At 34.4% G+C, this 16,264-nt stretch overlaps 1 protein-coding gene across 1 annotated transcript in view; it reads left to right on the forward strand.

Annotated features, from left to right (window-relative positions):
* The first annotated feature begins 8,844 nt into the window (after positions 1 to 8,844).
* Positions 8,845 to 16,264, forward strand: part of LOC131154880 (CBS domain-containing protein CBSX1, chloroplastic-like) — a 31,008-nt gene continuing 23,588 nt past the window's right edge. The window contains exons 1-3 of the mRNA XM_058107686.1: positions 8,845 to 9,356; positions 12,598 to 12,685; positions 12,764 to 12,828. Coding sequence (XP_057963669.1) covers positions 9,126 to 9,356; positions 12,598 to 12,685; positions 12,764 to 12,828 — 384 coding nt within the window. The 5' untranslated portion in view covers positions 8,845 to 9,125. The remainder of the gene's footprint in view (positions 9,357 to 12,597; positions 12,686 to 12,763; positions 12,829 to 16,264) is intronic.

Consider the following 16,264-nt stretch of genomic DNA (forward strand, 5'->3'; position numbering starts at 1 on the left):
AAAATTAAGAAGCAAGGTGTCTCTATCATCTGTTACCAAAATTGTCACACATTGATTTAAGGTACCCACCCAATCCACTTGAACATCATCTTTCCAGAACAACCAAATCTTTCCACCTTCCTCTACATTAGAGCAAAAGTTAGTAAAATTCAAATACATCGCCCACCTTTGTATCTTTTCTATATCTTGAAAAGGTTTCGAGACTGCCAAAATCGAAACTTTCTGATCCTTCATGATTTGTTTCAATCTTCTCCTCGACGTGCCCAACCCTCTTATATTCCAAAACATAATTTTTTCAATCATAGGTTCAACTTTTGAGGTACTGCCTTAGACCTCTTAGACTTTCTCACTTGTCCATCATCTTTCTTTCTTCCTTCTGATTCACTCATTGTCACATTACTTGGATTAGAATAATATTCTTTTTGAGTATTAATGCAAACCTCCAAATCTCCCTCAGATACCACATCATAATTATCCCTCCACAATCCACCCTCCACTTCACCCTCTCTCTCATCCACCTCCTCCACTAAAATCAACTCTTCATCCTTATCCTTTTCAACTTTTCCCCTCCCGCCTTCATCAACAACTCCGATTTCCTGAACAGACCTAGAACAACCTCCTCGTTCTACCTGCACCCCTGCCTTCTAGTCTTTACAACGATCGACTTTCTCTCCACTATTTTTCTCTACCAAATTTACTTCCTCCACTTTTTTAGTACCCACATTATTAACCTCATTCACAATTTCTTTATTTTTCTCAATCACCTTGGACGGACCATTCACGTTTCCATCCTTCTTCTCCTCCATCCGTTGTTCCTGACTCTTCAAAATAAGATCTTCCTCTTCAACTATCATATTCTCTTTTCTATTCACTTTTTTCCAAACCATCTCATCTACCTCCTTTCTCATATCTACCTTTCTTTTATCCTTAGACTTAACTCCAAACCGGCATACTACTTCAGTGTGACCTTGTCTACAACATTTGTTACAATAAAAACCCCTCTTCTCATATATTACCCTTTGCCAATTCTGTTTTTGTCCTATCACCAACGGAAAACCCTCCACAGGATCCTTCTGCAAATCCACTTCAACACATAATCTCGCACTCGTGGCTCGTGTTCTATATAACGTGGCATTATCCGTTCCCAAGAATCTACCAAATCTTGTGGCCAAACTTTGTAAACAGTCCATTCTATATAAATGTAAAGGCAGACCTGGTAAGAAAATCCATTGAGGTGCGATTGATGGCTCCTTGTTAACATCAAAATTCACGGACCAATTAAAAAGCCGAAATTGGCACCCTGCCACCCATCTTCCTTCTCGTGCCCATGCATGAATGTAGTCCTTTTCGTTTACCAAATGCAACAGAACATGATAGTTATCCATGAAACTTATCATGGGGACTTCAGAGAGACCCCAGGATTGGATAATATGCCTTCGAAGGACATCAATAGACGGCCTTGCAGAAAGAAATTTAAGTACCAATGCAAACTTCAGATTTTCCGCAGCCTTTTCCATCTCCACATCTGAGAAAATAAAACCTAATTCTCCATTAATTAGTTCCGATTTCCTCAATGGGATTTTGAATTTTGAAGATGGAATTGGCCTCTTCAAGGCTTCCGCAAACGATTTTCCCCCAACAAAACCTTCCCCCTTTTCGATCTTAACATTCCCCGAACCACTCCCTATCTCTCGTATACTAGCATCAACACCTCCCCTTAATCCTCCGGTAACAGTTATCGAAGATGGTTCAGTCATGTCTAAAAAATAAGTTTCCTGTTTTCCATATTGACCACCGAAAAGCGAATACAAAAATAAATAAAAATAACAAATAAAAAATAAAAATAAAAAACCAAACCTGTAGTCCCGTAGATCTACGTCTGCCGTCCCCGTATGTTTATTGTGCAAATTCACCGGCTACGTCTTTTCCCTAACACTCCTCGCAACAACGCCGGAGCCAATCGCTGCCAACGCTGGAGGTGAAAACGCTGCCACTGCGTCCTGGAACTCCATTGCGGAATGCCGCTGCTGCAAGGCCCAATCCGTGATCGATGCGGGCACTCCACAGATGGTCGCGGGATGCCGTTGCTGCAAGGCCCACTGGCAACGGCAAGGCAGTCCCACCCAATCTCCCGGAGATCCAGACGCGACGACTGGAGAACGAGGCCACGCGAGCGACAGAGAATACGTCTGGCGACGGCGGCTCGCAAGAAACACGAGCAATTGTCCGGCGAAGACGGCAGGCCAGGAGACGCGAGCGACAGAAACGTCCGGTGACGGCGGCTCCCAAGAATGAAGGCGGCAGGCCAGAAATGCGAGCGACGAGTTAACGACGGCTTGCAAGGCAGTCCCACCCAATCTCCCGGAGATCCAGAGGCGACGACTGGCGAACGAGGTCACGCGAGCGCCAGATATTACTTTCGGCGATGGCGGCTCGCAAGAAAACGCGAGCAACAGTTAGGGCACAGTTGTTTCTCTCTCAAAAGAAATTATTCCCTTGAGCAAATAGTATCAAAACTTATTACTAACTATGTTTAAACAACTTGTTGTAATTAATTAATTGGTTATTATGCATAGTAAAATAATATATGATTAATTTTTAATTAATAATTCAATTAATATTGATGTTAGCTGCTATCTTTAATTAACACTTTAAAATATTTTTATTAAATTAAAATAATATAATATTATATTTTGATTAACAATAATATTTTTTCTTAAATTATATTTATAACATATGATCATCATATTAATTTATGTCAAAATAATATTATTAATTAAATTAGTATTTTTAATTTTTAATATCAATTTAAATTAATATATGATTCTTCTTTTTCATTTCATGATTGAATTATGTTTTATTAATAATTAATATATCATAATACCTAATAAAATAATATATGATTATCTTCTAATTTATTTTTTAAATTACAAAATAGTCAAAAAATATCTTATATTTATAAAATTGACCTCGCCTATAAATAGTGTCACTTACAAGTGACCAAAAAGTTATCTTAGAATGTTTTTCAAAATTTACTTAAATATTTTTCAAAAAAGTTGTTTTGAAAAAGTAATCTTTGTAATAAGTGTTTGTTGTAGTACAAGTCATACACCACTTTTTTTTTCTTTGGTAAAAGTGCTTATTTTAAGAAGTGCTATAAGCACTTTTTTTTAAAGTGCTCTCAAACGAGGGGGCATATATACCTTGTCTTTAAGAATATAGATTTTAGGACTTTGGGTTAGAACTATGTGGATTTGGACAAAACATAGTATACATTATATTATGTTTCATACAAATTCATATAAATCAAAATCCAAAACTTGAAATTCATGCTCTTAAACACTATCTCGTGTTTGCAAAGTTAAATGGCAAAATGTTTATAAACCTTTTGATGAAGGAGATGTAAATCTCAAACTCTTCACAAGATTGAGTGAGACTAATTTGATAAAAAAAATCAAGCACCTTTTAAGGGACGGTGTCGATTTAAATGGGTAGATATTTGATTGTTTGTGAATGAACTCATTGTGTAAACTCTTATAAAAAATGCAAGGATAGCAATAGAATTGTAGAGATTGTAGAAAGAAGGAGAAAAGACAAATGTGAATATTTAAATTAGAAGAGGTAAGAGAGATATAAAGGAAAGATACTAAGGGGAGAAGAAAGTAAGAGAGAAAGAGATAAAGAAATAAAAGGGATAAAAAACAATAGATCTTATTTAGCGCTGAACCATTGCATGATGTTTATTAAGTTGAATTGAATTTGGGAACCCCTTACAATAACCATTCCATGTATTTATACTCTTTTAGAGTCAAACCTAAATTAATTATATGGTTACAAGCTTAAATTCAAAATAATAAATCATAACTTATTAAGTGAAGGTCGCCCATCATTAAATGACAATCGTCACCAAATATTTTGGTTGAACTTCAACTAATGATATATGAAAGCATCGTCATATGATGATTTATGCGACCATCATTTAGGTGTTATATGCCTCACTTGCGATATTTGACTTATACCTCCTTTATGCGATTCTCCACATAGTTACTTTGCTGATTAGGCAATACGTGATTCACTTTTTCTAAGCAAACTTTTTTTTAATAGCGACTAAATTAGTTGAGCGATCACCTCACAAGCTAAGGAGCTGCACAAGGATGATGGAACCAAAACATTAGCAATCAAACTTATTTGACACATATGCTTCTCAAAGGCATTTCATCGGTTATGTGGTTAGACACCTACAAACTAAACTCTAGAAAGGAAGCCTATGACCCCCTCAAGGCATCCCCATAAAATATAAATATAAACTTGGAATAGGATCTTAAAAGTATGAAAAAGCCATGAAGGCTAATCAAATACTGCTTTGAGAATGGGAAATCACAATCCTTTGGAATGGGAAATCCATATCCTTACTTTATAACAATTGGCATCCCCAAAGCCCACTCATTAAAACACTATGCTCCCACCTATATATTAAAAGTAGCATCTCTAAAGATGCAAAAGTAATTGAGGTAATGCATGACCGCTGTTGGACTTAGTGAAGAAGGCAAACCCCCAAGGTTCTTCATATGAAAAAAACCACCACTACTAAAGATGCAAAAGTTGTTGAGGTAATGCATGACCACTGTTGGACTTGGCGAAGAAGGCAAACCACCAATGTTCTTCATATGAAAAAAACCACTACTGTCATGCTTGACACTACCAAGGATGACCAAGCCCTTTGGGACCTTCACCTTCATCTCAGCCTATAACAATGTTAGAACCAAAGCTAACAAAGTGGTCTAGGTACAACAAATTTGGACCAAGAACTTCATCCCAAGGCAATCATTTATTGCTTGGCTAGCCATCCAAAATAGGCTCACCACCTTAGATAGGTTATTCTATTGGGATTGAACAATTGATGCTAGTTGATGATTTCGTGGACTACCCCCTAAAAATCAGAGATCACCTCTTCTTCAACTGCAGTCTAACCTTCCAGATCCAATCTACTACTATTCAACTACTGAAAATCTAAAGTCCCTATGTTGATTGGAAGGAAAACCTGAAGAGGCACATCCTCCTTTGGGACCTCCCCTATGAAGAGCTCAGTAAAATAACATGGATAGCCTCTACCTATCATATAAGGAAGGCAAGAAACATTTTGATATACGAGGGGTATCTATTGGCACCCTGAAGTGACAACAAAGAAGAAGACATTCTTTGATATAAAAGGAAAATGCAATGACTCCGAAAAAAAAATTAAGTCTTTTATGAAAATCTGCCTTTTTGTAAAGCAATCTCTCATGTATTTTCTCCATTATCATTAATAAATTGATCCTTACCTTGTCAAAAAATTGTAAATAAAAACAAAAAGTTTTGACACTTGCTTGTGGAAATAGTTTTATTTTTCATTTCTAATTATAAATTATAAAATGGTTGCCTTATCTTCTAATTTTATAAATTTATATAGGAAAATTGGGGAATTATTTTATTTTATTTTATTTTATAGATTTTAGATTTCTTATCTTACATTTGGAAGCATGAAATGTGAATATTGGAGTTGAATTTATGCGGATTTAGATAATATGTAAGTGCATACTAAAAAAATTAATATTTATAGTTTCAATCATTATTTGACCAATAACAAAAATATTTGTATTTTCACTTACAATTGTTTCTATTTTTACATGAACTTTGTGATTAGTTGTAGTTAATAAGGTATGATATTTATCCATGTGAAAATATATTTTTGACTATGTGTGCTCATGTGCGTGTCTTCCTAATGTTTTCCTTTTTAATTCGTTAAGTTGATTCTTAGAGGAACGGAAAAGTAATAAAAAAGATTTATTGTGTTGTTTGATTTGATTTTTGACACTGTAGTGATCATTAATTGATCTTCCGTGCATTTGTTATTTGATTCTTTGACCATTTTTTTACAAGTTTAATAGCCCGAGATTTAATTACTACTCATAACTCAAAAGAGATTTTTTTTTTTGGGTTACAATTCTTATTGTTTTGTGAACAAACTTTTCAATTAACTATAGTTAATTGAATTGAGTTATATTTATATGAAAAAAAAATATATATATATATATTTTTCAATTAATGTGTTGGATAAATTATACATAATTAAATTTTTTAAAAACTCTAAAATAGTTGCCAATTGGAAAATAATTAATGAACTGATATTTTTAGAGATCTTGATTAAAAAAAAAAAAAAAACCTCCCACAATTAAGATTATTTGTATCTTTGAAAATTATGTATTCTAAATGAAAAATGGGGTTAAATGCGTGGCCATTGAACTTTTGACTAAAAGGACCTATAAACTATTGTATTATTTTTTTGGTATTTGTGCTTACCTTAGGTTCACTCAACTATAAATTTGTTGTAGAATCCATCTTTGCACCTAATTTAAATGACCATTCCTCACATTTTTTGAGATGGAAGTCGTTTTAGACATGCGTGGGGACTTAGGTTGTAACACCCTGAACCTTAAAACCCGGTTCGATGCGTTATACCTAATAAAGTATTGATAATCCACAAATAAATGCATACGCAGCGGAAAACATAACTATGATCCTCAATCATAATAATTAATATAAGAGTTTACTATTTCTATCCATAATCCATCATAACCATTCATCATCTGTATTCTCATATATACACATATTTCCAAAAACATAATCTACAATTCCAGTATTCACCATCGTCCATTATCCAAAAGACTTAAAACATAAAACATTACTTATATACATCCCAAATATCATCAAAATGTTTATACCCTTTTCTCTTTATATAAACCAAAAATGCTATCAACCTCGAGCTCTCTAAAGCTCGATCTCGTGGCGGTCTTGAAAAAGACAAATTCGTATTCGAGTGAGACACATTTCAGTAAGGAAAGAAATAATATATATTAAAACAGCGTGTGGTCAACATGAAATTATAATCAATATTTTCTTTTTAAGTGCTCATTACCTGATTTTATCATAAGGTTTATGTTCACTAAATAATGCTAGTATTGTTGCAATGTATTGAATATCTTTTTATCAGCATCCTAATTTCACTCTATTTGCTTCTCTTAAAACTCCATCCGTCGCTTTAGTTGTCTTTTACCTGCATTCCCGTTTCTTTTCCTTCATTCTCTTGAAAAATTTTAATTTGGAGTAAAGTTTCATTTACAAAATTTCACTTGAAACGAATTAAATGTAATTAGTTAATTACCTAGTTGTCCCAAGACATGCATGAACAATGCCTCTATCTTGAAGGATTGACTTGGTTTCTCCAAATACGAGTTCTCATTTGAATGCATATAAAAATTATGTCATTAAATCAACTTTCATTGCATAAATTTTCAACTAAACAAAGTACCACCAAATAAAAATTTAAGACATCCAAGTGGACTTCAAATATTCAAGAGCCATCCTCTCACATAAGAAGAAAGCCCAATATCATTCTTATTAAGAGAAATGTTAAATTGATAACCATTTGCCTTTTAAATAAGGGTGAAGTTATAGCTTATTCCAATATATATATTAGATTAATTTGAATTTTTTTCATACATTTTTAAGTTAATAGGGCTACAGTGAAATATATATATTGGATTAATTTGAATTTGTTTCATACATTGTTAAGCTAATTGGGGTATTGTATGAAAAGTATTTTTCAATGAATTTGAGTTTTTGAATTAGTATAGCACCTTTTCCTAATACACATTAGGGCAAGGAATGAAAATCAAAATCATACTTTTTTGGGTAGAAATTAAAAAAAAAAAATACCCCAAATTGTAATGGATAAAATCATAAAAGTATTTCTATAAAATTATTAAGGAACTAATGGACTCCTTCACATGATTTGTAAGCACATAAAAATTCTCATTAAGCTTCCTGAAGGACGCCTCAAGCTCCATTGACCCTCCTTTCTTGGATCATAATAATGATAACAAACCCTCAATCTTGTTTCAGCTCATCCTCGAAGGCTTCCAACTGTTCAAAGTTCTTCTAAAAGGCCTTATGCTCTCTTGGTCTATTCTCCAAAGATTGCGGAATAAGTTTTTCTAATTCCACAATCCTTTCTTCAAATTCCGATGCACTACAAAGGATCCCTTTGGTGGTTTCTTGGGCGGCCTCAAGCTTTGTTGGTAAAATTCTTAATATAAAACTAGTAATGGACACACACTATGTGCGTGGTCCACGATTCTCTATTTTTAAAAATTATAAATAAAATAACAAAGAATTAAATAGTATAAGAGTATTTTAGGATAATTGTAAATAGTTGTAGAATTTTTTTTGTTTTTGGATACATCGGGTTTCCTGGTCTTGCGCATCAGACTAATCCCACGCCTACGCCAGTTGTGCTCTTAGCCAACACGTAAGAGACAAATTGCAGATGTGCGCTGTGGGCGGTAAGATTTGAACCCTAGACTTCACTTTTGTCTAAGGCCATCTGGTGAACTTCCTTACCACTTGAGCTTTTATGCCCGGGGGTTATAGGAGTATTTTAGAATAATTATGAAAAGTTATAAGGATAAATTTGAAATGATTATAAGGATATTTTGAAATAGTTGTGATTATTTAAATGAGTATTTTGAAATAATCATTGGTAATTATATAAATAAATTAATATTTTTGAAATAAAATACTAATTTTATGTTTGAATAATATTTGAATTTAAATTTATATTCAATTTTATAAAATAGAGTATAAAGTATTCAAATTCCAAAGGTTTGAAATTCTAAGAACCATTGAATCTTCTAAATAAATAATTTTGTGCTCCATTGGCCACCGAAAGAAAAAAAAAAATCCAAATTCTTGAACGCTACGCTGTCTCCTCGTGAATGACCTTTGGCCCATGAAACACATGACTTATTTTATTTCATTGTCTCGCCAGTTCCCTTCTCCGTCCGCCCCCCAACTTTCCGCCGACTCTTGGCGTGTTCCGGGAGCCTTTTTCACCTGCCGCGGGAAGAAAATTCCTGTGCGTTGAAAGTTTGAAACTCTCCTGTCAGCCGCTTTTCTCCTCCATTCTGAAGCCATTGACGAATCCTTCCTTCTTCCTTATATGCGTATATTGTGCATGTAATGAATTCATTCAACCAAGCTTTTGGGCAGAGCTCAGGCATTTGAAAGAGCGAAGAGAGAAGGCGATCATGAACTCCAATCCTCTCGTTGATTCTCGCACTATCGCTCGATTTTCCATTGGAACCCCCGTGCTTCTTCATCATTATCATCAGTTTCCGTGCGCCCTTTCCTGTGATCGTCGTCCTGCATCTTCCTTTTCGCGACGACGGAGACTCCATTTATCCGAATGTGTTACCAATCCTCGTCGGCGAGAGGCTCTCTGCGCTACCGCTGTAACGGCTACGACCAATTCTGCGCCGGTGAGTCGCGTTTATTCTTTATTCTTTCATTTTGTTTGTTTGGTTGCCGACAAAAAAATGGGGAAATGATTTAAAACTCGGAATAGTATTAACAGTTTGTGATTTTAGTTTCTGTTCAACTCTTTCTTTTTCTTTTGTTTTCCGGCTTCCTTCCAAAGGGCTACTGTTGTTGCCGATATCATTGTAAATGAAATGAAAACTTAAAATTGTACAGCGGGTTGGAGATTGGTGTTAAGGTGGTTACTGTAAGTTTCCATGGTTAATGCTATAATTCTCATGGAATCTTAAAAATCAAACTGAGGATATTATTCTGTCATAATTTTCATTTGCACTTTCTCCTCCAAGGTTTACTATAACCTCGTTGCTCAGCACCTGACCCTATCAGATTGAATCCTTTCGATGTAACCGTGTTTAATTCCGCTTATATAATTTTAATCAAGCAAGTTTTGTTTTGATCAACTAGCTATTATGTTAATGGAAGGCGTTATTGGGGCTCTCTACTGAAGCAGGGAAATTTTGAGATTAGAATTGGGTTGTAGCATATCTTTGGGCATCCTATGCCCTACAAGGTGGCTGGTTTATTATAATTAATTATTTGCTAGATTGGATACTCAATGTGAGCAATTTTATGGCCTGTCATTTTGGGTATTTGGAGTCTGATGGTAGCTGATTGGAGCTGAATATATGATTTCTGGAGCTTGGTTGGCTTGACCTTAGACTAGTAACCCTGTTAGCTTAGTTCAAATTGCCAGCTAACCTTGTTTGAGTTTGGTCTGGTGATAGGAAACATGACCAAAACCAAGCTCTTTGTATATTAACCACATTGAGTTTAATATTTCATGATCTAAATAGGAAGTTCAGGATTCTTGAATTAAAGTTGAATTCCTTTGAAGTGGTTTCTACTAATAAATAGAATGACTTAGAACAATCCAAATCTGGTCATGGTATTTGATACAAGTGCTTTCTATTTAACCCTCAAATTTGGTCACCAAATTTTAATTACTGACTTTTTTTAAAAAAAAATTATGTGAATATTGTGTTATTATTTTATATGAATGTCCCTACTTCTCAAGAAATTGTGTTCGTAAATTTAGTTATGTTCCTCTTTTTGGGGGAGAAACCCCAATTAAGAAAAAAACACAGGAAGCAACAAAATCAATGTGTTATAGATAAGGACAAGAGGAGAGGGGATCCTTTAGTTCATATTTACATTAACAGGTGGGAGATTCTACCTATTCTACAACCTTTCATTTTACTTTCTTTCTTTTTCTATCAATTGAATGGAGGAGAACTATTTCAAATCTTGATTTGCAGTATTAGGCTTCCATATATTCTAGGTGAAGAGTAATGTTTTTTCGTCCTTTTTAGTTGTTTTTTTTTTCTTTTATTATTGGGTAGCTTGGATTAATATTTTGTCTCAGTGTAGGCTGTCCCTTCTATAAAAGAGTACTACAAGATAGGGATGTACATGGGCCATGACACTTCAATCTGGTGGCATCATGTTGTCTTGATCTCAATCTCAACTTTAAAGGGTCCTAGACCTCCAGTTTAGCTTGGGCCAGGCCCTTTGGAAATAATTTAATTTAATAATGTTTAAAATTATTACTAATAAAAATGTAATAATTTTTGAAACTATCATTAGTGCAATGCAATTTATTGTATAATATACACAGTACATCACATTTTGAATTGTGTAAAAAAAATAAAATAAAAGAAGAAAAGCATAACTAGCCTTAGTTAATTGCAGACATGCCAATTTGGCATAAACTTATGTGGGCCCCCAAAATTATATTAAGATATGGTAAAGAGCCTACATGAGGAGTCCATGCCTGCTAAAACTAGGGTCAAGCCTGCTAAAACTAGGGACAATACAGGAGGTTAGGCCGGTTGTCAAATGTGAAGCTTATGGTTGGCCATTGGCCGCTTCTAGGTAAGAGTCTTCATTGGGGCTGGGAAAATCTTTTGTTATTTGGAGCCACTTGCAGCTCCTCAGCTAGGCTTTCCGTTAGCTACTCATTAGGAATATATTCCTCATGGCTTTATGTTTAGAACAGAATTCTGCTTTCAAAAGGGATCCATGTACCTTTGTTGCTTAATGAGAGTGTCCCCTTTGGATGGGATTTGGGAACAATACCTCTAATAGTAGGAGTTATGTCTGAAGTTTGCATTGCCCTTAGTCGTTGAATCAATGAACTGCTGAATGGCTGATCTGTTCTGATGTGCATAAATGTTGTATAAAATGCTAAAAAATGAAGAAATTATGGGTAATTTAAAATTTTGAATGCAATAGAATTCATGAGTAATGTATACAATACACTAGATACAATACAACAAGAAGTGCTCAAGATGGACTAATGCACAATGCTTTGTTTTTATTGAGAGTGGTAGGTGGAAAGACAAAAAACACATAATGATAGTTTAATGCATCTAGGAGATGTTAAAGGGCGCACTTAGGATTGGATGGGAGGAAGTTGCCTACTATTGTTTGCTTGTTTTATGACAATCAAAGATTCATTAGCTCATGTGTGACTTGATTCATATGAGGTATGAGAGTAAGGTTAGACAAGGAGAACGTGGGCCTAGTTGTTATGAAAACACATTATCCAGTAAATTTAAATTTCTTTAACTTTATCGTTCATATTTTTGGGGGTTAAGGATCATATTTTGATGGCTTTTCTTTGTTGAGACTCTCTTAACTGTTATCTACTTAACATTTTTACTCCTCTTTATGAAGTCTCTATTGAGTGAGCTAAATGGATCTTGTAATTATGTGTAAACATACTGGAATAAATCTTTGGTGTTCTACTAAAATTGTGATGTGAAACACATAGATGCTGTTAAAAATCTTTAAAATAAGAAAAAAAAGTTATTAAGTATACTACTACTCGAAGAGCTAATAGATCCTAGTCCATCCTATGGTATTTAATTTTAGATTTTTGGTACATAGACAAATATAGAATTTTATAACTTTTAAGAGTTAAGAAAATCCTCCATACATATCAAAGGCATACCTTACAATTGCTTGGTTGGAAACTATGCTCATTATTCCACAGGGTGTGAATGAATTTATATCTGTTCTCTTTTCCTATGTTTCCTATTTATTCCTTTTTACTGTGATATTATATCAATTGTATCTTTCATGGTAAGGGATGGTGACATTGCCTTCTCCAACCCTTTTAACATCATCTATGTCGCCTTGATATTTATTTTCACACTTTTAACTTGGTGTATTATTTTTCAGACAAGAAATAAGACATATACAGTTGGTGATTTTATGACTAAAAAGGAGGATTTACAAGTTGTGAGAACTACAACAACTGTTGATGAAGGTGGTAGTGGTTCTGGGGTATCTTTCTTAATGATAATATGCGATTACTTTAATTTCTCATTCAGCCTTTTTGTACCAGCATGGGAGGCTCTTGTGGAGAAAAAGATTACTGGATTTCCTGTGATTAATGATGACTGGAAATTGGTAATTTATATTGCCTTTAACTGATAGTGCTCTATCATTTTTGTTGTTATGACCTGTGCATGTGCGTGAGATTGCCTTTATATCTTCATCCTTATTATTATATTGCAGCTGTTGGTATATGAAACAATCCCTGTTCTTACTGGTCATTGTTCTGTAAGTACTAGAAGTCAATGCTCAATAACATGTTTTAGTTTCACTTGTGCACCTATGGCTCAAGCCATGGCTAAAATTTAGCAATCCTTCAAAACAGCAGAGGGAATATTTGGGTAGATAATCAGCTGTTTGGAATTGATGTATTTTTGAGTTTATTCTCCAAATCCATAATTTATCTGATGCTGAGCTGGAGAGGCTATAATTTGTATAACAGAGCTGTGCTGCTGAGGGCAGATAATTTTTCTAATCAGAGCCTATTCTTGATGAAAACTTCTGGTTACAGCTATCCTCCTCTTGTGAGCTAATCCTTGATTTAGGGAGCTAGATTCCTTTTCAATCCTTGGATCGGGGGATTGAGAGCAAAACCTGCTTCAATTCACGTATTTGAGCAAAGTAGATGTGGACTTGACTTAAGCTTCGGACTCCCACCTACTTTATGGGTTTTTCTTGGTCTTACCTGAAAAAGCAGCATTCTGCTTGTTGCAAGGGCTGACTTTGGGGCTTAAATTAATCTTAGGTACCTTAACTAGAAAATATCAGAATCCTTTCATTTCCTTACAGTTCATATATGTGAACATTTCTACTACTAAATTCTATGTTATATAAAATTGTATAGCAGCTTGCACATGTTCTTAAAAGGCCTTTTGAGACCCTAGTTTTTACTTTTATTTTTATTATTTTTTCCCAAATTTCTGCTCTTCCCTTTTGCTCTTGCTTTTGTTTCACCCTACATTTGGGAGAGGCCTTGGATTTGGATTTGTGTGGATTTGGACAAAATATATAAAATTGTATTGAATTTTGTCCAATTAACACAAACTCAAATCCAAGACTCAAAATTTATGCTTCCAAATGCAGCATCTTTGGATTTGTTCAAATGGATCCAACCATACTTCTAAAACTTCTAAAACCCGGACCAGACAGGCTGGTCCGATTGGGTTTAACTGGAAAAGGTCGGTTAGGTCCTCAGAACTGGAAATGGCATGAACCTGTTCAAACCTGGCTGACTTGGTCAGAACTAGCTTGATCCAAGACTCAAAATTTATGCTTCCAAATGCAGCATCTTTGGATTTGTTCAAGTGGACCCAACCATACTTCTAAAACTTCTAAAACCCGGACCAGACGGGCTGGTCCGATTGGGTTTAACTGGAACAGGTCGGTCATATAGGTGAACATTTCTACTACTAAATTCTGTGTTATATAAAATTGTATAGCAGCTTGCACATGTTTTTAAAAGGCCTTTTGAGACCGTAGTTTTTATTTTTATTTTATTATTTTTTCCCAAATTTCTGCTCTTCCCTTTTGCTCTTGCTTTTGTTTCACCCTACGTTTGGGAGAGGCCTTGGATTTGGATTTGTGTGGATTTGGACAAAATATATAAAATTGTATTGAATTTTGTCCAATTCACACAAACTCAAATCCAAGACTCAAAATTTATGCTTCCAAATGCAGCATCTTTGGATTTGTTCAAGCGGACCCAACCGTACTTCTAAAACTTCTAAAACCCAGACCAGGCGGGCTGGTCTGATTGGGTTTAACTGGAACAGTTCGGTTAGGTCCTCAGAACTGGAAATGGCATGGACCTGTTCAAACCTGGCTGACTTGGTCAGAACTAGCTTGATCCAAGACTCAAAATTTATGCTTCCAAATGCTGCATCTTTGGATTTGTTCAAGTGGACCCAACCATACTTCTAAAACTTCTAAAACCCAGACCAGACGGGCTGGTCCAATTGGGTTTAACTGGAACAGGTCAGTCATATATGTGAACATTTCTACTACTAAATTCTGTGTTATATAAAATTGTATAGCAGCTTGCACATGTTCTTAAAAGGCCTTTTGAGACCCTAGTTTTTATTTTTATTTTTATTATTTTTTCCCGAATTTCTGCTCTTCCCTTTTGCTCTTGCTTTTGTTTCACCCTACGTTTGGGAGAGGCCTTGGATTTGGATTTGGATTTGTGTGGATTTGGACAAAATATATAAAATTGTATTGAATTTTGTCCAATTCACACAAACTCAAATCCAAGACTCAAAATTTATGCTTCCAAATGCAGCATCTTTGGATTTGTTCAAGCGGACCCAACCATACTTCTAAAACTTCTAAAACCCGGACCAGACGGGCTGGTCCGATTGGGTTTAACTGGAACAGGTCGGTTAGGTCCTCAGAACTGGAAATTTCATGAACCTGTTCAAACCTGGCTGACTTGGTCAGAACCAGCTTGAACAGATGAACCTGGGTCAGCGGCGGGTCAACCTGCTTCCTAAATCCTTAGTTCTTAGTTGAACCCAAGACCTACTGAAATCCAACCATGCCCTGGCTATTGTGCTAAATTGGTTTGTTGCATTGTTTTGCAGTGAGCCTTAAATATGCTAATAATTAATGTACATACAAAGTTACAAGCTCACACCAAATAAAGTAACTTTATTAATTAAATCAATCTTTCATTTCTTTTAAAATTTTTTTGACTCTGATAATTAAATACATGCAAACTGTCTCTCCCTCATAGACACACCGAATAAAGAAATTTATTCATTTAATTAAACACTTTTCTCTCTCCATTTTTTCAAAATTTATTGGACTCCTATAATTGATTTACATTCAAACTCACATACCCAATTAAAGTAACTTATTAATTGAATCTAATATTATTTTTTTCTAATAGTTATAAATTCACGATTGTTTTTTTTTAAATATAAATTTATCTAGAATGTGTTGGTTGTTATTTTTGAATCTAAATAACTAATAAATGATTATGGTCTCTTTTTTTTTTTATATAATATTATTGTTGCAAGCATGGTCTTAAATTTCCACAAAATTGTCGAAATTTCCGATTTCCATCACCCTCGAAATCAAAATGGCAGTCGATATCCGTTTTGCATAATTTCCGTCGAAATCTCAACGAATCATCCGAAATTTATCGAAATCTTGAAATTTTAGCGAAACTTGTCGAAACTTTAACTATTCGATGAAATTTCATCAAAATTCAAATGAGAAATTTAGGAGTGAAGTGAAATTTCTATCTTAATTTATTTTATTGAAACAAAAGATTATTACAAGTGCTTTTGAAATTATATGAAAAAAATAAACTTACAGTAACATTTTATTTAACCATTCATGTCTATATTATCATTATTTGTACAATAAATAATATTTAAATGATTTATGAATTTCATTTGTATTAACTGAATATATTTAATATACTTTATCCTACAAATATGCTTGATACACATACTATTTTACAACTTTTCCACCTCATACAAAACATAGATGTATTTAATTTGTAATA

The sequence above is a fragment of the Malania oleifera genome, chromosome 5 (assembly GCF_029873635.1).
Source record: "Malania oleifera isolate guangnan ecotype guangnan chromosome 5, ASM2987363v1, whole genome shotgun sequence".
In the NCBI taxonomy this organism is placed as follows: Eukaryota; Viridiplantae; Streptophyta; class Magnoliopsida; order Santalales; family Ximeniaceae; genus Malania; species Malania oleifera.